Below are 27,980 nucleotides of genomic sequence, written 5' to 3'. Positions count from 1 at the left end.
CCACTTTATTTCTAGCATAGAGAGGGGTGACAGCTCTTTCCTACCTTTTTGTTTGCAGTTTGTCTTTCCTTCCCCCTCCCATTGTAGGCAGTGGTGGTGGGGAGTTAAGTACACCAAGCTCCAGGATTCCTCCTGTGGAGAAGGCAAAGGAACAAGGGAACCCAAAATTCCCCACACCACTGGCAGAACTTGCCCAAGATGTACCAGACAGCCTCTGACAATCTGGGTACAGTTGCTTTGCTGGGGCTTCCTTCTGGATACTGGCGTACCCCTCGCAGCTGGCCTTCTAACAGCTTTATTATTACAGTGCAATTTATTATTCAGAAAATTCGTATCTGAACATACATGACAGACTAAAAGCAAATGTCCAGGAATGTCATTTAATGTTATAAATATTAGTAGTGGCTGTTCTGCAGCAAGAGCCCTCTTTACATCTGATTCAGCTAAGAGCTGAGCCTTCATGACAGCACTGTAGTCATGGCAAATTTTATTATATGCTTTCCTTGGGTAGCTTCCATGAATTAAAATGCAGTATATGGGTTTGCCTCCTTCTAAAAGGCTATTTTTTATACTGGTCTTAAATAAAATTTTCAGTGCAGTCTACAATAAACAAAAAAGAAACAATTAGGTAAATTGTTATTTCATTTGTCTGTGGACCAATTTCCTTGTTTTTGAAGCCTTGGCCATTTTTAAAAACATGGCAACAGTGATATTACTCCTAAGAAGCAATATTGTTGAAACAAAGCACTCACGGTTGTTGAGATTCAGCTACAGTGGACCTCCTAAATGTTCTTCCAAACTGGGAATATACTGCCTTTCTAGCAAGGTACCCAAAGCCTTCTACATTTTTAAAAACTGTCTTGGGGAGAATGGTTGTAATCCAGACAACCATGTCAGCAAGAACCGGTTTAATTCTACCGCGTGGCAATTAACACCCTGAGACAAACCGCTGCATTCGGAATGCTGCAAGCAGTTGATTTTTACAAATTCCAGCTGGACCTCAACTGATCTGAATGAACTCAGACTAAGGTACGTTCTGAAGCTTAGTTATCCACCAGCTTCTTACCTTCTCAAAAGAAGTATTAAAATATATTTAAATGCAATTTTATGCTGGAATTTCTAAAAGTGTAATTAATGCAGAAATGGGATGAAATTATGGGGATACATTTACTGGGGATTATTGCAAGGTCATGTGCAGTATCCAGCCACATTCAAACTGAACGCTACCCATCCTACAGGTCCTTAGACATCCAGGGGCCAGTAATAGCCAACACACAGGTCTGCTCTTGAGGTTACAAATACAGTGGTACCTCAGGGTTGCAAACTTAATTTGTTCTGGAGGTCCGTCCTTAACCCGAAACCGTTCTTAACCTGAGGCGCGCTTTTGCTAATGGGGCCTCCCACTGACACCATGCCACCGCCGTTTTCATTCTGGGGCAAAGTTCTCAACCTGAGGTACTACTTCCGGGTTAGCAGAGTTTGTAACCCGAAGTGTTTGTAACCCGAGGTACCACTGTAACCACCGCCTTATGTGGCAAGTGGCACTGCTTCTCGAGTAATCTACTAGCTAAAATAACTCAATGGCAATAACGCATACACAGTAACAGATGGCATGGGGGAGTCCACATCACTCACCTGCTGTATACCAGGACAGAGGGACATGGCAGAGGTCTCTCTTATCTCACTGTCCTCTCAAGTCTCTTTGTACCAGTATGCAGCCGCACTGCAATAGAAGGTGAGCGCTGCAGTCCCACCAACCCATCCACTGCTCCGCATACCAGCAGTTCTTGTAGAATTGCACTTTAAGCTATAGCTCTTTCTTCCAGGACTTGAACACATACATAGATATTAAGGGGAAATTAAAAAGATAAAATACTTGCCTGCAACAAGTAATGAAAGGAGCAAAAACTGCATACAGACCCGAAAGAAGAATGGTGGGCAATCGCTGTTTATCTGTAACTGCAACATGTAAAGTACACACAAAAATTTATCACAGATGAGTTACAGTCTCACATTAGTGGTGCATAGATGAAGTAAACAGCAGCAACATAAAACACATAAGAAAAAATAGTAACAATATCACATTAACAGCTTCAAGGAAATACAAGTCAGACAATATTAGAATACTGAATTTCCACCTTTACCATCCCCACCCCTTTCCAACTTATTGTTGCAAATTATCAAGCAGCACTTTTTTCTTTAAATGGTCAGATGTGTAGGAAGCTAAGCCTAAAGGAACAATTTGACTAATATAACCGAGGAATAATTATTTTACTTTGGCAGTTCTAGACCCGAGAGGTACAACCCAGCCAAAGTTAAGCACAGTAAAGTCTATATCAATGGGAGAGATGACTGTTTTTTGTTGGGTTGTGGTCAATGTTGTTCCATGTGAAGAACACTGATTTGATCCTTTGTGGTAGCCCAGGGTATCTTATCTACTCATCTATCTCCTGAGTTGGAGTGAGCTGCGCCAGGTTTAGGCCTCACCAGTGTGACAAACACCTTGGGAAGGAGGAGGAGATCTAGGCATTCCTTAATCTGTCCTGCCTTTACTGCAAGCTGTACATGTCTTTGCTTTCTGCTTCTATGTCCTTCTATTCTGACTTTCTTCAGGCTTGTTTGTTGTTTTCATTCTCTTTTTCTTGTCCTAAGAGAGACAGAGAGTGGCTGGCTGGCTGGCTGGCTGGCTGGCTGGCTGGCTGGCTGGCTGGCTGGCTGGCTGGCTGGCTGGCTACCTGACCAAGCATTTGATTGCTTTCATAAGTGTTTGGGGCATTTATGGTGAGTGCCATTTGTCTCTCATCCCCAGTCGCCATCTTTGTCTCCTGGAGCAATGGTTTGCATCCCAAGGGAAATGCAGGAAGTGGCCCCTGTTGACCTTCCCAATAAAAAAGCAGCTGCCAAAGGGGAAGCAGGCCCTGGACTGCTCCTTCTGGTGTTCCATGGAGGACACAAAGCAGCTCAGGGTGCGCAGAAGATTGGCAGCACCTTGGCAGAATGTCAAAAGCTGACAGAAGAGGGGGTTCCTTTAGAATAGCCCCTGGCTTCGCTTTCCCACATCCCGGAGGCAGAGAGGTTCACCCATTTCTGGATCTGCAAGGCCAAAATGCTGACCTGTCAAGGCCCATTTGATGCAGCTGGGCTGCATGGCACTGCAGCTATAAGAAGTGAGGGAAGCTGCTGTGAATATTCTGAGGAACTTGAGTCAGGCAGCCTGGGGTAAACAATGGATTAAGGGCCTTGGACCAGGAGGTGGGGTGGTAATGGCTTCCCTCCTTGCTTGAGGACCATCTTGACTGTGAGTCTTGGAAGACCTGCTACTCAGGATACTTACAAATTCTTGTCGTGGGGTTCAGGATTTTTTGTTGGGGGGGGGTCAAGATTTAATTTTTGAGATATTGATTTTGCTGTTTTTGATACAGTGGTACCTCTGGTTAAGAACTTGATTCGATCCAGAGGTCGGTTCTTAACCTGAAACAGTTCTTAACTTGAGGTACTAGTTTAGCTAATGGGGCCTCCCGCTGCCGCCGCACAATTTCTGTTCTCATCCTGAATCAAAGTTCTTAACCCGAGGTACTATTTCTGGGTTAGAGGAGACTGTAACCTGAAGCGTATGTAACCTGAAGCGTCTGTAACCCGAGGTACCACTGTACTGATTTTATATTTTTTTTGTATCTTTTGATCATGTTGTGTACATTTTATTTATCACTCATGGCTACTTTTGTTATGTTTGCAGTTATGTAATTATTTTCATGTAAACTGCTTTGAGAATGGTTTTAACTATGGATAGGCAGCATACAAATAAACAATGATAATGATAAATCTAGTTGAAGAGCTGTCTGCACCTCTCACAGGTGTGACCAAGTTACCTGACCCAAAGCCAGTGACTAGATATAGTCCAGTTCCTGCTCCATTTACATCTGTGACCAAGGATGAGTGGAACTCTCTGCTGAAGTACAAAAAATATGCTTGTTTTGGCTAACAAGTTTTATGTTCTACAACTTGACATTACAGAACTGCTGAAAGTACCTTCCTGTTGCTAATCTACTCTGCCACACTTTACACCTGAAAGATGGTCAAGCACAATTTGGAGATGCCACTGAGACATGCCTAGATTTCACCCTGTGCACCTGAGCTCCAAAAAACAACTGGTTCATCTAGGCACACTTCTGGACACAGTAAGAGGGTTTATCCCCTCAGCACTGGACAGAGTAATCTGAATTAAAGCAGCCACCAGAAGTCACTTAACAGCAAAAAAAGTGGTCATTACGCAGCTGTCCCATGCCTTTGGGTGTGCATATCAGTATCACAAGCACCACCTTGGGCAAAGCTCCATGCCAAGCCATCACAGTGGGTGCTACTGCCTTAGAAGCACTCACCAGTGACTGGTGACAGCAGGAAGACAGCATCACATCACAATTCCACATCATCTCTGCCTGGCCACATGCTGGCGGACAAATAGCCACAACTTACGTAAAGGCACACCCCTTGGAAGATCCAACTCAAGCCATCATCACATTGGATGACATCCTGCTGGGCTGGGTCTCTGTCAACATCTTTCAATTCAGGCCCTGTGGTCTCCTGTGAAGGTAGCCTGTTTTGGGGTGGGGGGTGTCAACTAGCTCAAACTCACAGCAGTCTACCTAGTGATTCAGCACATCTCCCCTCAGTTTTGCCTTTTTCACATCATTTTGTGCATAGACAATGCTACAGTCAAATCATATTTGAACAGGCAAGGAGGCAGAAGAGGGAAAGACCTGCAGTAAGAAGCATCCCTCTTTACTGCAGAGAGATTTGAGGCAGACAGATTCCCTTTTTGTGTCCTTTCAGCTGCCCTCTCTGGGGCACAGGGTTTCCACATCCATCCTTGCTAGGTGGGCTAAGGCTTGCATTGTCTTTGCATACAAAATTCAAAAGATTCCAGTACCAAAAAATGTGGCAACGCATTCCACAAGGGCTGCAGCCTTTCCACCAATGCTCCTTTAGAGGATATCTGTAAAGCAGCTACGAGCGTAGCCCCAAAAACCTTTTGTCAAACACTATAAAATTGACAAGTATGTCATTTAAAAGTATGTCAATTTTATAGTAAATTGACAAGCATGTCTCAGCTGAGGTTGAGGCTGTCCTTCAGCAGATCTTCCCAGATTAATTGTCAGGGTCCTGCCCAAATTGGGGTTAGCCATTTTATGTCCCAACCAGACAGGCTCACTCCCGCTACGGGTGCAATTCGCACCTGCCTGAAATACAGGTCTCCATAGTGTGAGTGAGCTAGTTAAGGGCCACACCCATATTCAATGAGTGTAATAAAATTTGAGAGTTGATTGGAAGTATCACCTTGTTGGGATTAGGTTGGCTGCGTAATTATCAAGCCTTGCTTTCAAGGCAAATTTACTCCTGTTGCAGTTCTACTTTTGGAGAGGGACGATTGTATGTTTGTCCTTGTTACTGTTCTATTTCATAACCATTTGAATTTCAATGCCTGCTTTCCACTTGGTGAGTCCATAGACTGAGGAATGCTGGGAGCTCCACCCCATTCCCAAGACATTTGTCTTGCCTTTGCTGCACTGGTGGGTCCTAAAACCCAACCTCACAGACTCACTCAAACTTCATAGATCTACGTTTCAGGTAGGTGCCAACCACAGTTTTTCAGAGAGGAAAACCTTTTAGCCCTATGCCTTTGTCGTATATCCAGACATCACGAGCATCACATTTCAAACACAATGGGCCGAATAGTTAAAGAGAACCTCTTTTAAAAAAAACCATAAACAGAGAAAGTTTCATCAAATAATGATGGGTGGGGGCTGGTCTGCTTTACAGCAATTCTATTATTCAGAGAGATCACTTAAGCACTAATGTAGAGGCTTTTATCTTTGTACCCTTTTAAGATTAAAACAGCTACCAAACATTCAGGAAGCATACTGTGCATTGTGGCTTTTCAACCAAAAGCAATTTCAAAAGCCAATTCACAGAATTATTTTTGCCTCACATATTTGTGACAACATACACATCCATGTCTCAATGTTAGAAAACATTTAACAAGAGAGCCTACCTAAGTATCCAATAAGTCACATGTTTATGAACTCCTGAAAACACTTGTTTTAAAACCTAGCAGAAAGTTTTCTATAAACTCCATGGGACATTAAAGGTAGTCCACTTCCTACTATAAATTTAAAATCACTATTTCTAACATTCAAATAAAAGTATTGCATCCAAGTCCAGCAAGGGTGATGCGACGGGCAGAGGGAAACTTCCTGCCTGTGGGTTATCTGCTGGATCAGGCCTTCCAAAGGCTACTCTATGAGGTAAAAGGGTGGGGGGGGGGGGAGGAATTCACCATGATCAGTGCCAGCAGTATCTCTGCCAGCACACATGCTAAGCTGTAGGCTCATAATGTACAACTATGTTCAAAGAACACTTGAATTGGGGACACAGTATTATATTACTAAACTAGGAGCTAACCCAACTTCTCACCTAAATCACAGGCTTTTATAATATGTAGATAAATTCCAGAATGAACTTAAATGGATACTCTATTATCCAACTTTTTCAGATATCCAAAGTTTTCCTCACCTATATTAGCATTTCATGCCTCCAGCAATACAGAAGGAAGAAATTCCCTCATCAGACTTTTTGTTTTCACTTCAAGAGGAGAAACAATATATAGAGTCTACAGAATATGAATACTGCAGTAGAGAAGAACCAGAAAATACTCTACAAAAATATAGTTTTATACGCTTTTGGTAGAATATCTGCAGGTACAGAATAAAATACTTTAGGGGGGGAAACCTGGCTAGCAGAAGGACTTAAGAGTGTTGCAGACTGCATATAAAGTGCTTTAACTACCAATATCCAAGTTTTGAGTATCTGGAAACTGAAGTTACTGCTACAATTTTTGGGATGATCTTCAGAACTATTTAAAACTTAATATAGAAAGAGAAGTTTACTAGCCCCTTTTGTATCAATGTACATGCTAATAGGATAATTTGAACATCTATCATTTTAGTCTTACCCTCAAGCCCATATTTCAAAAGTCAATACACCATCAGTTCTTACTTGCTTTGAATTAAGTACTAAACTGGTGTGTTTTCATGTACCTTTTACATCACCTGATGTATCCACTCGCCACTCAGCCATTGCTACCGTATTAGTGAAAGATTCTCAGCAAAGCTGTTGCCCAAGGATTGTAAGCTTTCTGCAACACATACAGTTGACCACCCTGATCCAAATAACAGTGATCCATGTATAGAAGCACACTCGCATACACAGCAGCCAGAAGGACCAGGATGGGAGGGGAGCAGCACATCTCTGCACTAGTCCAATGGCGGACTGGCATTGGCTTCGAGCAGTTATTAAACTTGGGTGAAAGCAGGGGGAAGTGAACATTTAAATCTTGCAACTTCTCACTCTACCTCCAACACACAAGTGCCTAAATAAAACTGTGCTGTGTTGAATTTTACTTAAGTTCCTAATCAGAACTGGTCTGTGTTTGAGGGGGTGTGGTGGGGAATAGGGGATACCAAGACAGACTGTGGGGATCCCCAAGAAACAACTGGGATCTGAAAGAGGCCTCTGTTTCCCAACCCTCATCATTCTGACAGAAAGCATGAGTGCAACAGCCTTCTCCTACCCTATCGTCTTTAGGGCAGCATACCAATGAGTCTGACATCTTCCCAGTTTTGCTCACAGATAGCTAAGATGAGTCTTCTTCATTCAGTATTTTGCTGAGAACTGCATCATAGTAAGGACTGAAGACCATCTTGTTGTAGTCAACAAGGCGAACGTACTTGATAGCAATTTCCTCCAGCTCTTTCTGAATAGGGCCTAATCCACCAGGAATGGCAGGAAGAGATTTCTGATGGCCAGAAGCAAGGTAGCTCTCCAGAAACGACTGGATTCTTGAATCTTGAGAAGGGAAGTAAATTATTAGTAAGACTTACTGAAAGATCCCAAATTCCTCTTTTGATAATACGCATCAAATAGGCCCATGATGGTGCTTAATTTTTATTTTCATACAACCATCTTATCGTAATCACAGACAGAACAAAATCTGGAGTTCTTTTAGCATCATTTCACCTTCATTTCAAACATTCCCATGTATCTCTGCTTCCCAGTTCCAAGAGGAACACCACCACTCATAGATAGAAAACTCAAACCTAACATCACTTTTCAGTAATACTTCAAGAAAACGTTTCATTTTCCAAAAGCAGCCCTTGCTTCCTGGTTTTTTACCTCCACACCTTGACAAAGTAGCTTTTTAATGGTTATGCTAGGCAGTGGTTGCAGGCTCCTGCCACTTCCCTTTACAGGATCCAGCACTTAAGCATAGTTTCCCATTACATGAAAACTTTGAAACTGGTTTTTAGCTTCCAAACAAGACAGAGTCATTCAACCAAGGTTTAATGTTGGTTGAATACCTTGGCTTGTTTTGAAGCCATTAGTCATAGTTTCAGGATATGCATATAACAAGAAGCTATGGCTCAGTCCTGGCTTGCTTTTGCAGCTCAAGAAAGGGAGGAATGAAGCAGCAAGAAAGGGGCTGTCTACAAGTGCATACTGCTCATGCATATCCTGGCTCTTGAAACCAGGATTTTTGGCTTAGTCTTATGATGTGCACATGCAGCCAATGCAATCTCTCATCTCAAAACGAGTGCATTCACCCATTTGAAGCATTACTATCCCCTTCACTTTACAAAAATAAGATATACCCATGTCCTCAAATGTATGTTTGACTTAGACATGCACAACTATTGCAGGGAAAAAAGCAATCATCTGATCTACAAAGCATACCTATCAGTTTGCACACAGTGTTATTAGGCTTGGCCACAGCCTGGATCTGTCCTTTAAGCTCCGTCTCCTTCTCAAGTGTGAAAGGTGTGAATCCATGTTGGGAAAGGCAGCTATTAACTTCAGCACAAATCTTTTCACTTATGACAGCCAATGCTTCACTCAAGTTGAAGGAACTAGAAAAAGATGATCAAAATTCTCTTATGTTTTAACAACTCATAAGCAACATGGAATTGAATTGACAGGTTAGCTAATGTATGCCAATCAAACAAAACATGAGCTATACAAGTAAAAACCTTACAGACTGAGGGAACATTACTGGAGGAATCATCACACACCAACCACTTCCTTTTTAAAGAGGGGATTTGAGTTCTTAAAGAAACAAGTGGGTGTGTCTATATTGGGTGGGGGGTGTCAGCAATTTCCTAGATACAACTAGGAGCTACATTAAGAAAAATTCAGACTCATAACTCTTCAGAATGCTCTGCGAGTGCACAACATGTTTAAATGTTCCCCACATAAGAAACTACCTATAACCCTTTCCCATTCCATTTTATTTCTTACATGTGAGAGTATCAGGAGATTCCCACAGCCCTGTATTCTGAAGTGATATAATCAAAGGTTACTCCAAATGTGAAGATTAGAATTATCCGAAAGGCTATTTATTCCTCATAATGGAAATTCCTTATAATTTCTAAAGCCTTTTACTACTTGGAGAAGTAGGGAAGAATGTGCAAATCTCATTTCAAAACAGGCCTGAGATCTAGTTGAAACTGATGTCTATATCATCCTGCATCACCCTACAAAGGGCCCCAAAGGCACATGGTACTCACGGGAGGTGCAGATCTGTCAGCAGTACCCGGATAACCATTTTGAGATTGGCCGTAAATGCTGGCAAGCCTGAAAGCGCTGTGCCTGCAGCATTGAATGTTACCAGAAGAATCGCTCCAGTTAAGATAAGCTGGTCCAGTTCCAGCTGCATTTCCTGGAAGCGGCTCTGGTCCATTAGCACAGTCTGGAAAAAAAAAATTTTTAACACAACAGAGGATAGTAAATTCAGAATGCAGGGAGGAAGGCGAGATGATGTAATAGTTATATAGTGTACACATCCATTTCCACATCCATTTCCTAGTTCAGGAGACCGTTTGGTGAAGGAGACAGTGCTTCTAAAGTTAACAGCAGCACCCTCACCTCAATCCTCTGGTCTAGCCAGGTGCAGTACTAAGTATCCTTGCAAGAACAGCCGATCCACCTGAGCCTCAGCAAAACATGTCAGGTCAGCCCTTTCATCCACGATAAGATTGCAGATGAGCATAGACCTGTTCCAGACTGACTAACAGCTCCACTTGACAAGAGGACTCACTGTATAAGCTACCAGGAACTTCTGGATGAGCAGAGGGCCCCAAAAGAGCTGACAAAGACCAAACGTCAAGACCTCTAGCCCAGATGGTAGTCAGCCTCTCCATTTAAACTATGCCTCCCCGCTGCCCACAACCACTGAGGATGAGGCAGCATTATGGTAGCTGCCTGCCACAAACAAGCACATTTTGACACCATCAGCCAAACGCACTGTATGCAGCATAAAGATTAGGTTCAAAGATGATAATCTAAACACCAACAACAACAAGCACATCCCACATTGCCACACAATCCCATATTCATCCCCGTCCTTCGCATTCAAAGGGACTTGCCCAACCAAGTTCAAGTGTATGTCTGAATGCACCCTACCAATCCATACATTGTTATAGTAATTGCAGAGAAGCAAACAGTTACCTCTGGAAAAGGCTTTTGCAGATGATCCCATTTGAGGAGCTTAAGGTATGCATGATTCTGTACAGCAACAGGACAGAGCACAGGAGCAGTACTGGTAGACGTGGCACCATGATCAATAGCAGGCACCATTCTGGACCTCAGGTCATCCGCAGCTTCTTGCAGCCACTCAGTGACGAAATCTAAGGAATCTGTTTTGAGGGAGAAACTGACTTACCAGACCATTTCTCATCAACCCATTTTCCTGCCTATCCATTGGAAATATTTTTATACCGCCCTTGGTCAAAACAGATTGCACAGAATGGTTTGCGCAATATATGAACAAAATAAAAACAATCAAAACAGTTTAAAACAAAAGACATGAAAAAGCTGACAAATAAGATGAGCAGGTGTAAGATGTGAAACAATACTTAAAATGCCTAGGGGAATAGAGAGGTCTCTCATCATCACATCTAAAATATTTCATACCTGGAGCACCACAGCTAAGAAAGCCATCTCTCTACTTCGGATCAGCGTCACCTTCAATGTGAAAGATATTTAGGGAAGGGTGTCGGTCCTTAGGGAAGATGGCCTTAAGAATGAAGGCATGTTGAATAATTCTACCCAAGGGCCTACTGTTTCTGGATTTTCAGCTGACTGAATTTTTTTAGTTTGTTAATAATTTGGCTTTAAAAACTGAAATAGATATCCAGACATTTGCATTCTGAATGCTTATTTTTATTAGCACCGCTCATTTCCCCCTAATAAAGTAAAAGGAACCCCTGACCATTAGGTCCAGTCGTGGCTGACTCTGGGGTTGTGGTGCTTATCTTGCTTTATTGGCCGAGGGAGTTGGCATACAGCTTCCGGGTCATGTGGCCAGCATGACTAAGCCACTTCTGGTGAACCAGAGCAATGCATGGAAACGCCGTTTACCTTCCCGCTGGAGCGGTACCTATTTATCTACTTGCACTTTGACGCACTTTCGAACTGCTATGTTGGCAGGCGCAGGGACCGAGCAACGGGAGCTCACCCCGTCGAAGGGATTCGAACCACTGACCTTCTGATCGGCAAGTCCTAGGCTCTGTGGTTTAACCCACAGCGCCACAGTTATGCTAAAACTGCAATCTTTAAACTGCATTGCATGCTCCCATTCATGGCACTGAGGAACACCCAAAGTTTATGCAGAAGGACCTCCCATATACAGCTCATCAGACATAAGCCCCCCTGAGTTCATTAAGCTTTCTGCCGTTCATGGGGAGTTATTTTGGCATAATTATCAAATTAAGCACTGAACAGTTATGATGAATCAGCTTAATAAATTTCTCTTTTAATAAACAAAAAGCAGATCATTTAGCAATGCAAAATAACAAAAACCATACTTGGTTGTTTCTCATAAAGTTCCTGAAACTTCTTCCTTTCATATTCAACTGACTGCTGCATTAAATGTGGCCTTATGCTGGTGACAGCAAAATTAGCCATGTCCATTTTCATCAAGTCCAACACAGAAAAAATCTCTCTGCAAAATCAAGAAGACATTTCAAGCAGGTGTGTGTAGTTATTTAAGGACATTTATAAATCGCTTAATTTTTTTAAAGAACAACAATGAAGCAATGCGCAGTATTTTAAAAAATGGTATCAATAAGAAATACAGCATGTCTAAATGTCTGCAATAAATCAAGTCACATGCCCCCCCAAATTGCAATATTTATCAAATGTAAAAGGAGATAAAGCAAATGAAAAAGTGAAGAGCTAAGGGGGCAAATCATATTTAAGTAATCTAACTAAAGAACTATGTGGGGAGAACTAGAAACAATCCCCTTTTAAAGAACAGGAAGAAATACAGTGCTTTCTAGAGAACTATTCTGTTGGCATATGTATTATATGCTAAAAATTACCTTTAGCAGTTTTTCAGATTACCACTGCCCAATTCTTGCTTAGATGATAAGCCTGAGACAGCTTCAGACTGCAGTTGGGGCTTACATGAATTAATCTTTACAAAAACAAAGAGCCCCCTCCCATACAGAAATTACAATGTCAGACAGAAGGCCGGACTAGAATACTTTCCCATGCATCTGGTATCCAATGTGGAAAAAAATCTTTCTCCTCCTTTCCCTTCCCCTTCATCATTGAGGAACATACAAGCAAAATATGAATTCCCACCTCAGTCTGACATGTCAGCTAAAGCTGTAGGGAGGAGTAGACATAAATGCCACATTTTGTGCGTATTTAGGAGTATACATGATTTTATTTACTTTCTAAATTAGCTGGGGAGGGAAATCCCAATTGCAATGAATGCCTCTATAAAAGTAGTCTTGATAAAAATATAATTTCCATATTATTCACTATTTTTGCACTTGCATTTTCACCAATAACTTCTCCATTAAACAAACACGAACACACACATGTATGATTTCATTGCTACATGCATAATTTTTGTATTCTGCCAATGGTTATCAAAAACATTCAAAGTATTTTTCCATAGGCAGATACTGATTTAATGTGAGTACCTGAACAGGGGAACAATTTCATGAATGTCTTTCAGCTTCTTAATTTCCTCATCTCTAGCTGGAGCACAGAGCGTTCCCATCATTCCAATAATGAACTCTGCCAACTTCGAAATGTCAAGGGCCCCATTCTCTGCCTCCTGTTTTATCAGCTCCAGGTCTAGAGCTTCGGTAATCTGATTTCTTAATCTAGTATGGCCAGGCAGCAAAAAAGACAAAAGTGTCTGAAAGAAAGCAATGTTCCTTTGTTAGCTCATAGCAGTATTATGTTGCTGTATCAATCAACACTATTCCAAAGTGAATAACAATTGCAGCAATATTGTGTTACTAGGAAAAGTAAAATAAGGTCAAATCATTAACAGTTTTAATAGAAGTTTTCATTCACTGTGTACAGAAGAACTGTTTTGGGGTTGTATCCAGTGAAGTAATCCCATGTGTACAAGGATTTCTGCTTGCTCAAGAACATCCCCTTCCAACCCTCTGGAGCATATTTGGGGGATGGAATGTGGGGAGAGGGAGGGGTAGTTCCATTCTGCAAGTGGGAGCCCTTGCACAAACGGGATGACTTTGCTGGATGCAACCCTTGGTTTCTGGAACAGGGGATTAACAATGGTGCTTATGTGTGTATGCATGCATAAACTCCAGTGTATTGAAGGGTGACAAATTCTGCTCCATTTTATATCCTTAAACTCACGTCTGATGCTTCCATTCTGCAAAGTGGTGTCAAGGAGGGACATCAGCAGGGAAACAGGGTGTGTGAGAAAGGGCACTTAACCTGTTCTTCAACTGCCACTTTGCTGAAATTTTAGAATGATTATTTCCACCACAAACATGGATCTGAAACAGAGATGGGGTTGCAAGAGAGGGAGGATTAAGCTCCACTTCTCTTGCTGCCACTTCTTCCCTGCAAATCTCCCTCTACTGACCTCACTTTGCAGAGGAGAAGCAGTGTGCAGGTTCTGAAGATATGTGGAGACACAATGAGTAGTTCCAGCACAGATGTTAAAGGGGATAGGGAAGAGGAATGAAATGCCTCAGTCAATCAAGTGGCAGACTGTGACCGACATAATTTTTCACTAGCGACAGGTTGCAAATTGGATTACGAGACAACAGAAACCATTTGCCATACTGATTCCAGAGCACAGAGGGGCAGGGCTTAAGGCTATGAGTCATTATGGAAGCGCTGCAAAGCTATCCAAAGGATTCAGGTGTTGCCTGCCACCAGTCCATGCCCTTATGAAACAGGGTCAATGCTGAAGACAAGACACTAGACTAAAGTTGCCATTGGCCTAAGAAAATAGAACTGCCTTGATAAAGGTAAAGGTAAAGGTACCCCTGCCCATACGGGCCAGTCGTGTCCGACTCTAGGGTTGTGCGCCCATCTCACTTAAGAGGCCGGGGGCCAGCGCTGTCCGAAGACACTTCCGGGTCACGTGGCCAGCGTGACAAGCTGCATCTGGCGAGCCAGCGCAGCACACGGAAACACCGTTTACCTTCCCGCTGGAGCGGTCCCTATTTATCTACTTTGACGCACTTTCGAACTGCTATGTTGGCAGGAGCAGGGACCGAGCAACGGGAGCTCACCCCGTCGAAGGGATTCGAACCGCTGACCATGCGATCGGCAAGTCCTAGGCTCTGTGGTTTAACCCACAGCGCCACCCGTGTCCCTTCTAACTGCCTTGATAGATCAGGCCAATTAATTTATCTAGTCTTGTACATTGGCTCCAGCACTACCCAGTCAAACGCCTTTGTGAGGCTCGAACAAGACATGAGGATCTCTGTTTGTCTAAATCAAAGATGCTTCTGAACATGCCCCATTGTATTTTTTACAACTCTTTGCAGATATTAGCAAACAACGTAGATGAAGTCCATCTGGAAGATAATATAAACACTTGGACTTTCAAAAAGCTTTTGACAAAGTACCTGCCAAAGGAACTTAGCAGTCACAGGAAAGCAGGGCAGAACCTTTTTACTGGGAGCAGGAAAGAGTGTAGGTCTCTGTACTGGGATTGATAGAGCTGCAACTACCCTTAAACAATGTAGAATCATGTATGGACAAGAAGTATACTTATGGAAATACATTAGCCCCTCTTACCTCTTTGATCTCTCCCACAAGTTTAATTGCATGATCATATGATGGTGGATCTTCCTTTAGCTGTGTTTCCAGGCAATCCCAAAAAGCTTTGTGGACAATATCCCTTACTTTTCTTTCAAGGCTGACAAGCAACACAACAGGAGAAGAAAAGTGAAATGGTAATTCTAACACAAAGCCAAGTACAATGAGCTTGTGATGCTTCGAAGGGGGGGGGGGGAACCATCACTAGCAGTTAGATGGTTACTTGAAATGTCCAACATTACAGTTGAAGAAAATACATTGGTAGAGAACAAGATAATTCACTGCATCCAAGAGGAAGTTCTAGCTCAAAAAGAACACGTAAGGGAGACTCTGTCGCCAAAATGGGATGAAAAGGATAGGGGGTGTAGCTGCCAGAAGGGCTGGAAGGTTTTGAGAACTCCCTCCATAAATAATATGCAAAACAGCTTCCTAAATGAGTTGTGTGGTGAATGTGGAAATTTGAATCACAGTTGATTATGTGTGTATTCTGATGTAAGCATTCTATCTCCTCCTAGGGCAGGAATGCTCTTAATAGACTTTATGTACAAACATGAACATAACGTTCCCTGACTATATATAAGATATAACAATTGAGCTAGATGTACAAAGCTAACCTTCATGGCTATATGAGCCTGTTGCTGATGGCCTCCGGGGAGAGGATGTGGTTCACAGGGTGAGGAGGATCCCATGCATTTGGTTCATGGCAAACAGAATATGGTGTATCCACTGTTAACAAGCTTATGTTCTCGCAACAAATGCCTGACCAGCCACAAGATTTTCTGTATTTCTCACTTCCATATAAAAACAGTGAGATGTTTTAAACTGATTTTTCCCCACTCCTGGATCCACTAGTTGCGGTGCTGCCTTTTCGTACAGCAAAAATTATATTTTTGTTTTAAACTTTTTATGCCCGCGACAATAGACATCATACCTGTTTTCTGGCAATTCGGCTGGCTTAATCTGGAAGCCTCCATTGACGACAATTTCATGGGCCAACACCATGTTGGTAACTCCTTTTGCCGTTTCCATTAGCTCCTCCACTGACACAAACTGAGGAGGGCTGGCTGTAAGGCAATGAAATATACTTCAGCAAAATGTCCCATTAATTTAAAAAATGGTAAATTAACAAAGATGACTGTTCCCATCTCACTGAGCATGGCCTGTATTATTTTAAAGTTTACAGTTCCTAAGAATTGATAAGGATGGACAATCAAAGATACCAATGGAAATAGTAGAAGTAAATGTCCACTATATTTCAATAATGTCCTCAAAAAAAAGATAAGCTATCTAATGGTGCATCTCAACCTTTCCCAGAGTGGTGACTTCCAGATATAGTTGGCCTGCAATTCCTGTCATCCCTGACTGGCTGGGGCTGGTGGGAGTTGGTCCAACAAGATCTGGAGGGCACCAGGTTAGGGAAAGCTGCCATGTTCAGTCTGTGACCATCCTGTGGAGTTTGTATGCTACCATCATTTTGAAGCTGCACAAAGAAGTGGGCTGTTTACAGGTCATTCTGTGCAATTCCGTGCCTGTAAATTTCAAAGATGAAGAGAAGGAATATGCTTCTCCTCACCAAGGCTTCTGAGAAAGGAAGGTATGGTCACAAAAAGGAAAAAGTGAAAGCTGTCAGATGGGCAGAATTTGTGCTACAATAACATCAAAGAGGAAAATTGGAAAGGAGGGCTGTTAAAAGGAAACAAAAGATATAGCCCTTCATCAATAAGTGAGGTATGCTGAATTCATGACGTTGGAAGCAAACAAAAACTCTGCCATTTAAGGAAGAAACAGAAAGGAAAAGCTGCAAGATTTCCAGCTTCAGGAAATCAAAACTGAGATTGGACTACAAATAAGCATAGGGCAGTAGTCTAGTAATGTGCCCCATTAATGCTAGGATTCTCACTTGTGCAATGAGATTCCTGCATTGCAGCAGGTTGAAATAGATGTTTGGACTAATCTTGTGAAGAATATAAAGAATGTAAAGTGAGAAATTAAGGAAAACTTATGGGAAGGATAGGAAGAACAGAGGTTATGGCGCCTGAAGTATAAAAGACGTGTGGCGTAAACGGTGGAAGTCTTTTAAAACATTTTAATTAAGTCTGATATTTTGCAAGATGGAAATATAAAATTGTATGCAAATATAGATCTGAAATTGTTGTTTATGGTGAACACTTTTCTATTCTCTAAATTTCCATTTTTAACTTTTCTTTCTTCTTTTATTCTCTTTTCCCCCCTTCTTCTTCTTTTTGAATATCGCTTTACAGATGTATAAATAATTATGTTCATGTGTTTACGTAAGAAATTTGTTTCTTTATTTCTTTTCTTATTTGATATTCTTTTCTTTATTTTGTATTTAATAAAATTTATTTAAATTTTTTTTTAAAAGGAATAGATGATTCTCGGGGTCCCTTCCAACACTACAATTCTACAATTCCATTAGTTTCACACCCTCTCCTTGCATGTGCCCTCCCCAAAACTGCTCAAGAGATTTGGGGAAACCATTAGAACAGATTTAGGGGGCATGTGGGAGTAGGATAGGATAAAACATTCAATAGCTCAAGCAGAAGTCCTTGTGTTCCAAGAACATTCATGTAGCACTACTTTGGATACAACCCACAGTTCTAACATTGGGTGTCAATCCAATGTCTTATTTCCTCCCCATGCATTGGAGTATGTGGTGCAATATCACAAAGTGAGGTAGAAAGCCTGGTTCAGCGTTACTACTTGTTTAAGAAATACGTTTTATTGAATAAAAAAACATACTGTTCAGAAAATGCTCCATTTATAGTGAGAAAATTACCTTGATGTACAGAACACAGAGAGAGAACTCCTGAAGGGTATTTTGGTTCTGAAGAGGGATATCAGGTTTGAAGTAGTAATTTTGCTTACCTTGAGGTGTATTGCCTCTGCTGGGACTTGGCGTATTCTGTCGAATCTTCTTTCTGGAAGACTGTTCAGAGTTATCCAAGTTGTCCTGCTGATTATCTTCTGATTTACCTGATATTCCTTCACTTGTATCTGGCCTGCCTGGGTCCTGGGACATTCTCAGCTTTTTGGATTAAGAAGAAAGAAATTAAACCAATACACGCACTCCCACTGAGGCCAAATTCTCTGCTAAATTCTGCATCTAATTCAGTTAGTCCAACTAGGATTCTACCTAAGAATTTTGAGGGGAAATTCTCTGAAATTGGGGGGGGGGGGGATATGTACTGTACAGAAGTTAGACCTATTTATTTAAAAACACTTGAATAAAATAACACAGTTTCAGTATTGACAATGTTGCCTGGTGACGTTTGGGTAACAATCAACTAATAGATAATCATCATCATCATCATAATAGCAGCAACTGTAATTTCAAATACGGAAAGATAGTAGCTCTGACATCATGCCATATTAAGAGCTGTGATATAGGCTGGAAAATAATCCCTTTCCCAAAGTACATGGTATTATAACCTTAATTAGTAGCATAATTAATAGATATAACACCAGGCAAATAAGGCAGTTTGAAAGTTATAATAAACTTTTCTCAGGTGGCTATATTTGACAAAGCATAAATGTATATGCATATAAAATACATGCATGCGTGACAAAATTATATGGGTCTGGTTAAAGTATGTTAACATTTTCCAACAATTTCCTGGGTTTGTCACCTTTTTAATTTTGTGAAATGTAACCATGTAAGGAAATGTACGCTACTGAACAATCACAACAAAAATACTATTCAAGTAATGTTTTTTAATTAATTTGCACGTAACATTTAAACCATATTTGAACTGCATTCTGGTCTCTTAAGAACAGAACAATCCTGAATTATAAAATAACACAATTAGAAATTGAGGAGGCCATTCAGAACATGCAATTGGGCAAGTCTCCAGGACCAGATGGGCTTACCTCCAAATATTATAAGACATTGAAAGATTATTTGATGCATCCATTAATGGAGGTTTGCAATGAAATTATGGAGGGGAAGAAGGCACCGGAGTCATGGAAAGAAGCTTTCATCACATTGATACCCAAACTAGAATCTGAAAAGACGCAACTTAGGAATTACCGCCCCATCTCCCTTTTAAACGTGGATTATAAAATATTTGCAGATATTTTAGCAAGAAGATTCAAAAAAGTCCTTAATGAAGTAATTCATAAGGACCAAGCAGGCTTTCTCCCAGGTAGACACTTGTTTGCTAACACAAGGAACATTATTGATATTTTGGAGCTCCTGCAAGCAAATATTAATACAAAAGCTGTGTTAATTTTCATAGATGCGGAGAAGGCCTTTGACAACATCTCTTGGAAGTTTATGAAGAAAAATTTGGAAGGAATGGGAGTGGGGTGGGGGTTTCATAATGGGATAGAGGCAATTTACTCAGAGCAAAAAGCAAAATTGATAGTTAACAATGTGGTGACAGAAGAGTTTAGAATTGAGAAAGGAACAAGACAAGGTTGCCCTATATCCCCTTTGTTATTTATATCGGTCCTGGAAGTGCTCTTGAATATGATTAGAGGAGACCAGTTGGTGGAAGGTATTCAGGTCGGAGCGAAACAATACAAACTGAAAGCATTTGCAGATGACCTAGTTTTGACCCTACAGGAGCCAGAGCCTAGTACTAAAAGGGTATTGCAATTGATTCATGAGTTTGGTCAAGTGGCGGGATTTAAACTTAATAAGCAAAAAACTAAGGTCTTGGAAAAAAACTTGACTCCTTTAGAGTCAGAAAGGTTTCAGAAAGAGACAGAATTAAATGTGGTTAAAAAAGTAAGATACCTAGGGGTAAACATAACAGCGAAGAACAGGAATCTATTTAAAGACAATTATGAAAAATGTTGGTCTGAAATTAAAAGGGATCTAGATATATGGTCAAGATTGAAACTCTCCTTGTCAGGACGTATTGCTGTTATCAAGATGAATGTATTGCCAAAAATGTTGTTTTTGTTTCAAACTTTGCAGATAGTGGATAAAATGGAGTGTTTTGGGAGGTGGCAGCGAGATATTTCTAAATTTGTCTGGCAGGGCAAAAAGCCCAGAATCAAGTTTAAGATATTAACTGATGCTAAAGAAAGAGGGGGCTTTGCCCTGCCAGACTTAAAGTTGTACTATGAATCAGCAGCTTTCTGCTGGTTGAAAGATTGGCTACTTCTTGAAAACACTGATGTTTTAGATTTGGAAGGATTCAATAATGCGTTTGGTTGGCATGCATATCTGTGGTATGACAAGGTTAAAATACACAAGGCTTTCAAGAATCATGTTGTCAGAAAAGCAGTGTTCAATGTCTGGTCAAAATATAAGGACTTATTGGAAAACAAGACCCCAAGGTGGTTATCACCAATGGAGGCTAAGGCCCCGAAAAGACTCAATATGGAGGCCAAATGGCCGAAATATTGGGAAATAATAGAAAAAGATGGAGACAACTGGAGGTTGCAGAGTATGGAGAAATTAAAGGGGAAAGTGCGAGATTGGTTACATTATGCTCAGATCAAAGAAGTTTTTAAGTCAGATAAAAAATTAGGATTCCAGGTGGAAAAATCAAAATTAGAAACAGAACTGTTAGAACCCAGCTCTAAGATACTTTCAAGAATGTATAACTTGCTGCTAAAATGGAATACACAGGATGAAACAGTCAAATCAGCTATGATAAAATGGGCACAGGACATTGGGCACAATATCATGTTTGCTGACTGGGAAAAGTTATGGACCACAGGTTTGAGATTTACGGCATGTAATGCCTTGAAAGAAAATATTATGAAAATGATATATAGGTGGTACATGACTCCAGTCAAGCTTGCAAAGATATACCATTTGTCTGACAATAAATGTTGGAAGTGTAAAGAAGCTGAAGGAACATTCTTTCACCTCTGGTGGACTTGCCCTAGAGTGAAGGCCTTCTGGGAAATGATATATAATGAGATGAAAAAGGTATTTAAATATACCTTCCCTAAGAAACCAGCGGCCTTTCTCTTGGGCATTGTCGGCCAGAGTGTGCAAAAGAAGGATCGAACCTTTTTTATGTATGCTACAACAGCAGCAAGGATACTCATTGCGAAATGCTGGAAAACTCAAGATTTGCCCACACTGGAAGATTGGCAGATGCAACTGATGGACTATATGGAACTGGCTGAGATGACTGGCAGAATCCGAGACCTGGGAGAAGAACTGGTGGAGGAGGACTGGAAGAAATTTAAGGATTATCTACAAAAACATTGTAAATTGTATGAATGTTAAGAAAGATGTAAGATTTGTAATAACATGGCTCCAACAAATTAGTAATAAGGAATACAAATTTGAAGGTAATTTAAAGAAAAGACAAACTTTGGATAAACAGTATTTTATAATTGAGTTCCAATAAGAGAGTCGTTAAATTTCAAAACTTGAGATATTAATAGTGAAAATTTTATTATATATACTAAATTAAGTTAATAATTTGCTGGCAAAATTTTTATGAGTTTAGAAAGCAGGAACAAGAGGCGTGAGGAAGTCCAAGGAAGTGTATGAAATGTGGATATTGGAAAATGTTATTTTACTATGTGTCTTTATTGTTAAACAAAAATTTAATAAACATTATTTTTTAAAAAATGAACTGCATTCTGTACACTTAATTGATTCACCTTATTCCCAATAAAATATTTGACTTCAAATAGTTATGAGTATACTGGGGGCGGGGGGTGGACTTTGACGTGTTCAGACAGTTTTGCTTACTAAATATAAGTCATACATGCTAAGGGAGTTCCCCATCAATTTAGGGCACCGGAAACCTTTCCCAGAAATGTTTCTAGAATATTTCTGGTTTTAACTTTTTGTTTCAGAAAATGTTGTTTTCAGACTATAGCAATGGCTTTTGTAAAAAAACAAAACAAAACCAAAAACCAGCCTCTATTACTGATTGAACATTAATTCACCTAAAAGGCAATAAGTGATGAAACAAGAGACCTTTGCCATCCAATGATGTGAAGATGTGCACTTGCCTCCACAGATCACACACATCTACCAAACTAACATCATCTCAAACAGAACACAGACTATGGGAAGCAGTTCACACTTTCAGCATCAAGTCACTGAGCAATGAGACAAGTGATGCTGATGGATATGAAGATCTGTCTTTCATCTCCCCAGGAAATGCTGATATGAATGAGATACTACCTCTCATCGCTTAAGACTACAAAACAAAATCCATCCCGGTAAAGACCATCTGGGATATGCAAAGCTGGCTGATTGCCTGGTTAGCTAGTCTAGAAGGGAAGCCTCTAAATCAGCAAAATGGACAAAGGAAAGGAAGAACAAAGAAGAAATACCTCACACAACTCCTACTATAATTTTTTTTTAAGAAAAATTGCTCAGAGGTAGCAAATGGGATTTGAGCAGCCTGGGTGGGGCGGGAAATCTGACCTTTTGAGTCTATAATCCCACATAGGCATTCAGGATCATATTATAATTGCGTGAGCCTGGAGAGCACATGCCTGCCCTTTAGATGCCATTACCTCAGCCTCTCCACAATGCCATTCATGTTAGTGGAGTCACATCAGCATTCCAAATGCATGTAGGCTGCCCCATGAGATGGATCTCCAAGCGCTCAAGGTTCCAGCTCATGGGGCCATTTGGAAGGGTGTCACCACCCTCCAGCAGCACCCTGCAAAACAGTGCAGGCAGGGTGACTGATCATAGTCCCACTCCCCAGCCTCATGTGATCATAGGCACATGATCTTGAGGGCATGCACTAGATGATAGTAGTCTCTTTGCCATATAAATGAATTGTCACATAAATGAAATGTCACACTTACTTCTCACTTAATGTCCTTGGACCAAGCCTTCAGGGTGTAAGAAAAGGGCAGAGAGCTAGCGAAGCAGTGGGGCGAGACTACAGCTTCAAGTTCTGCAAAGCCAAACAGAAGCAAGAGGTCTGTAAGAAAGCCACCACAACAGAATTAGGTTCCACAGCAACAAATACAAAACACCATTAACAAAGGGCAGATTTGAAAATAAGCACAGAAATCTGGCATCCCAAGCCTCCCAAATCTCTTACATGGAAGGAGGCCCTACTTGTTTAGATACAATATATACATAAATAGGCTTGTGACTGATTACAGGAATTTAAAGGCAGACTGTCACAGCAGTATCCTTCCCATATGACATTTTCCTGCAGTCACACTGCTATTTTCATTATACTGTACTGTGTGCTGTGTGTAGAAAAAAATCCTAGTTATTTTGTACTCACAATGCCTCTTTCGAACTCACTAGCATCATTTGAAAAGCATTTAGAATCCACTATGCATTCTGTCAAATTTTCTTCAACACAACTGACACTGAGTTAATTAACATTCAGAAATATATCTCATAATAACACATAATAACACATCAAACATTAAAATGCTTCCCTATACAGGGCTGCCTTCAGATGTCTTCTAAAAGTTGAGTAGTTACTTATCTCTTTGACATTCTGATGCAAAGGAAAGTTAGAATTTTCTCCGGATTCATCTTCTTGAGTTTTGACACAAACACAAAAGTTTCCCAAACCCAGAAGACCCAAAGTATGTATGACTGATATAATCCAGGATCGACACCTGTTTGTATATTTAATATATTATTCACATTCTAGACAAAACTTCTAAAATAAATAGAAACATAGAACATAAATAGAAAAATAGAGCAGACAGAGTTTATCCATATTTTTGATGAATTGTGTCTGGACTTCTACCAGTGTTGCCTTCAGTTTTTCAAAGTAAGTGTTGGTTAATAGCTTACGGATTAAGCAAAGAGCTTCAACAAATACAACAAAACAAGACACTTTGCTAGATTATAGTGTACCATGTTGCTATTTTTTTTTCCTCACCCCAGCTTTGGAAACAGATGACTGTATAGGAAATGAGGGATTTAAATAACCGGTTTTCCACTCTAATAATTAAAACTAAACATCCCTAACTATACCCATGATTTACACATATTTACGGTTTGCACTAAGCTCCCTGGTGTCATATGTAGTTTGAATGGCTCGGTTGTCCATAAATTGCCAAATTAAAAAGGAAGCAACCTACAATGTACTGGATTCTTCTGAGCGCATTCAACAGCAGAACTATGCCTGTGTGACCAACTCCAGCCAAGTAGTTCTACAGCCTCTGACATCATGGAGTCTTTTAGCATGCTCGTGTAAGTGAAAAAGAATCCAAAATAGCAACATCCCCATCAAGAAGGCTGATTTCTCAGACACCAAGAGACAAACTAGATATGAAAATGGCAGATCCAACATGGATCCTGCCAACTCCATATGAAGTGGTGGAGTGGCAACTGAATGGAAGCAGGGATGTGTGGGTTGGGAAAACTAACTCCCCCTCCCAGTAAAACTGCTGTACATCTGCTGCTTTTCTCCAGCACGATTTATTTTGGTTCAGAGTCTCACTGAGAGGAAAACAATAATGGCAGTTCGTTGGACAAAAAAGGATGGGGAGAGTCACATTTACCATCCCTCTGACCACTTTTACATATGGGTTCTATGACAGTAAAGATTTGGGTAACCGAGATGGTAAAACCTGTTTGGGTTCTACCACCTCAGACTACAGACTATATGACTGAATCCGTTTCCTTACACACACACACACACACACACACACAAAATTCTCTTCACTAAATGTCAGGGAGAGGAGTTCTAGCCAAGGTTTCTTCCTAACATGCTTGCCTTTATCATGTGAAATATGCTACTTCTACTGACACTTCCATCATTTTCCTTTCCCATTCAGTTCTCATCTCAAGACTTACTTCCTTTTAACCCTGATATCATTTCCCCATATGATTCTGCCCCCTTGTTATCATCACTTTCCCAAATTGCCCTCTCTTTACTTTCTTCAGAAGTTCTTTGGTGTCCCTTTCCCCAACATTCTTAGACCCACCTCATTTTTTTCACTCAATCTTTTCTTTTCTATTTTAGCATTTCCAACTTTACTTTGGTTTTGTGTGTTTTTCCTCCTTTTAATGCAGTAGCCTTTGTGCTGTAATGCCCCTTAAAGGTTTGTGAACCGCTTGCCAGAACAGGTGAGAAGTATTTAATCAGCCAAGTAGTTGAGTCTGCCTCTAGAAGTACCTATGTGTTTGCACCTGCTTGTGTTTAGACTAATGAATAAACCTGATGGATGTGTGGCGGGCTTGCACATCCTTGAGTTTATTGCACAGAACTTTTAAGATGCAACCCACCATAGACTTCCCTAGAAGCCACAGGGTTTAATTTGAGACAGGACTTCACAGCTTCAGAACCTTGGGCAGTGTGATGCTCACACTAAAAATATGCTAGGTAATCATTATAATAACTTATTCCATAACAATGAGCCTATACAACCAGCAGACATGCATTGAGAAATGACATCCATGTCAAAAGGCTATAATTTCCAGCTAGGTTTGCCACCTCCCAATTAAGGGGTGTCTGAACAGAAGGCAGCAAAGGAAAATGAGAGAAACAGAGCAATACAGATCAACAAGACAGAATTCCTCTTTGATGTCTTCCAAACTTTGCAGCCAAGTTTTAACAGCACTGTTTACAGCAGGGGTGGAGAACATTGTTTCCCAAGAAAATGCCCCACCACCACACAGAAAAAAATGGCACAGCACTGTTTTAAATCAATGAAGTTCAAACCAGGCGGCTTTACAGGCATAAAAAGAAAAACTGAGACTTCCTCCCCACTCACTTTTTCTACTGTCATGCACACATGAACATATGAATGTACACAAGTTCTTGGAAATAAAGCAGCAAAATTTTAAAGTTTTGTATAGTCCCTATTATCAAAAGGTTTCCTTAGCACACATCAAAACAGGTTATTATAGTGTCAGAGCATGACTTGTCCTAAAGAATATACATAAAATGCATATATATTATCTTGTTTGGATTTTATTTACACCACAGCATGACTATGCAGTTTCCTAAAAGTCTGCATGAAACTCTAAAAAGATGACTACTCAGACAAGCATGTAATGTTGAGGATAAGAACTAGAAAAACAGGGATGTGAGTGATGTGCCAGCTATTTCAGTTAAACTAATATTTCCCAATGTGACACATAAAAAATTTCAGTGGGCACAGACAAAGCTTTGAATAACTCGGAGAGAATAAAAACAAGGGATATCAGAGAACTGGTGTATTTCTTTCTGGGGAGCTGCAAAGTTATGAAATAAAATATATCCATTATATTCCTAAACAAGGAAAATCTTCAGATATAGGATTAGAACAATAATATCCATTTAGCAAATGAAAGACTGTTGCTGCAATCCTGTATTTGGGGGGGGGGGGGCACCTCAGTCCCAGGGGGCAAATGTCATCCTCCAAGCATCTCTATCTGGCCCTTGGGATGCTCACCACACCACACCCCCTCCCCAGGGGACCCTCATCACTGGCCCTGTTCCATACCCTTCTTTCCTGGCCGGAACACATCCTTGAATTCTCCACCCTGCCTGGCTAGGAGAATAGAGAGAGAGGTTTATGAATTTGTGTAGAAACCAGCCGACTATACAAAGGTAAAACTGAACAGTTGTTGCTCTTGCCACTTTGTCCTCTGGCCCTGCCCACTACTTACATGTGGCCCCTGGTAGGAAGTGGGAAGGAAGAGGGGTGCGGGGGCTGCAGCTGCCCAGGGTGTCATGGGGGGGGGGGGGTTTGACAAACTGAGTTTGAGGAAAAGGCAGAGGAGAGGCTCCAAGGGTTGGAGAGGCTCGCCCCGCCCCCCGCGCACCCCCCCCCCCCAGCAGCTAGCTATGCCGCTGCTGGGAGGCTGCCCAGAAGGGAAGGCAGGCCTTGATAATGCATGCATGCCTACCTAGCAGTAAAGTCCCGCTGTGCTAGTCGAGCTCATTTCCGGACAGGCGCGCATCGGGAACTCACTGGAAATCGGCTGATTTTGACAGCCCTTCAAAACAAACTCATGGTTTACGGATGTTAACCCTTGACGAATGCTTCGGGCAGGGCAGACACGGTGGAATTTCCCCGCTCTCTCCATGCATGCTGATAAGCAATGCGATCCCTTCCGATTTAATCCGGATTAATGGCCCACACAGGACGACAAGGCTTGTGCTCTCTCCCGCATCCCCGTCGCGACCCTGGCCTGGGACCCCGATGCATCCGAATAACAAGCAGCGCCGGTTCTGCTGCAGCGCCCGCAGGCGGAGGCAGTTTGCGGCTCTCTGGGGCACCAAAATCCGACCCCCCCCCCCAGCCCTGGTGCAGACAGGGATGGCAAGGAGTGGGGAGGGGGCAACCGGGCTGCAGTGGGAAGAAGACGTCCCGCCCACCAGTCCGCAGCCCCGCTTACCCGAGAGGGAGGCTTCGAGCGCAGGAAGACAGCAACTTTTTTGCACCCGGTCTCCGGAAAGCGAGTCCGGGCGGCGGGGGCGGGAAAGGGCGCGGCTCCTCAACGCCAGCGCCACTAGCGGGAACTCCTCGCAATCCCCGTCGTCGTCCTCTTCCTCATCCTCCTCCTCACAGGCAGCTTGGAGCCTGCAGAGGGCAGGGGAAAGCTGGCGGCTCCTCACAGGGCGCCGCCATGTCTGCGCTCTTCCTCGCTAAAGCGGCAGCGCCTCAAAGCAAAGCGCGAGGAGTCCTAATAGGCAGCTGCGGGAGGAGGGAGGGAGGAGAGCGCACGTGCCGGCGATAACAATACGCAAGATAGCTGTCAATCAAGAGACGAGGTTGTTGGCGGAAGGCGTGAGGGGCGAAAGGCTCTTCCCTCGCCACCCCCGGCCCTTTTTTTCTGTTCCAGAACTACCGCTGCTGCATCCAGGCTTTTCCCACTGTGTGCATGGAAGGAGGGAGGGCAGCGCCGTGCCACAAAAAAGCCCCCCCACCACACGCACACATACAGAGGCAGG

General features: G+C 41.8%; 1 protein-coding gene across 10 annotated transcripts; it reads right to left on the bottom strand.

Annotated features, from left to right (window-relative positions):
• Positions 1-1,932: 1,932 nt before the first annotated feature.
• Positions 1,933-27,901, bottom strand: TCP11L1 (t-complex 11 like 1). Of its 10 annotated transcripts, XM_083725499.1 has the most exons (13): positions 27,425-27,750; positions 22,924-23,015; positions 18,043-18,202; positions 16,088-16,220; positions 15,136-15,256; positions 13,044-13,264; positions 11,916-12,052; positions 10,558-10,745; positions 9,618-9,799; positions 8,788-8,960; positions 4,204-7,902; positions 2,736-4,130; positions 1,933-2,687 (listed from the first exon to the last, which is right to left on the bottom strand). In XM_083725499.1, the coding sequence occupies exons 3-11, from the start codon at positions 18,194-18,196 to the stop codon at positions 7,691-7,693; spliced, it is 1,521 nt and encodes a 506-aa protein (XP_083581625.1). In that variant the 5' UTR covers positions 18,197-18,202; positions 22,924-23,015; positions 27,425-27,750; the 3' UTR covers positions 1,933-2,687; positions 2,736-4,130; positions 4,204-7,690. The 10 variants fall into 10 exon arrangements, with proteins under 10 accessions (XP_083581625.1, XP_083581618.1, XP_083581622.1 ...); XM_083725492.1 differs by having other exon boundaries at positions 2,736-7,902; positions 27,425-27,901; XM_083725496.1 differs by having other exon boundaries at positions 1,933-2,703; positions 2,736-7,902; positions 27,425-27,759.
• Positions 27,902-27,980: the final 79 nt, after the last annotated feature.

This window comes from Podarcis gaigeae (genome assembly GCF_964106915.1).
Source record: "Podarcis gaigeae genome assembly, chromosome: 1".
Lineage (NCBI taxonomy): Eukaryota > Metazoa > Chordata > Lepidosauria > Squamata > Lacertidae > Podarcis > Podarcis gaigeae.
Note: the sequence above shows the minus strand (reverse complement) of the source record. Positions and strands in the feature narration are given on the sequence as shown.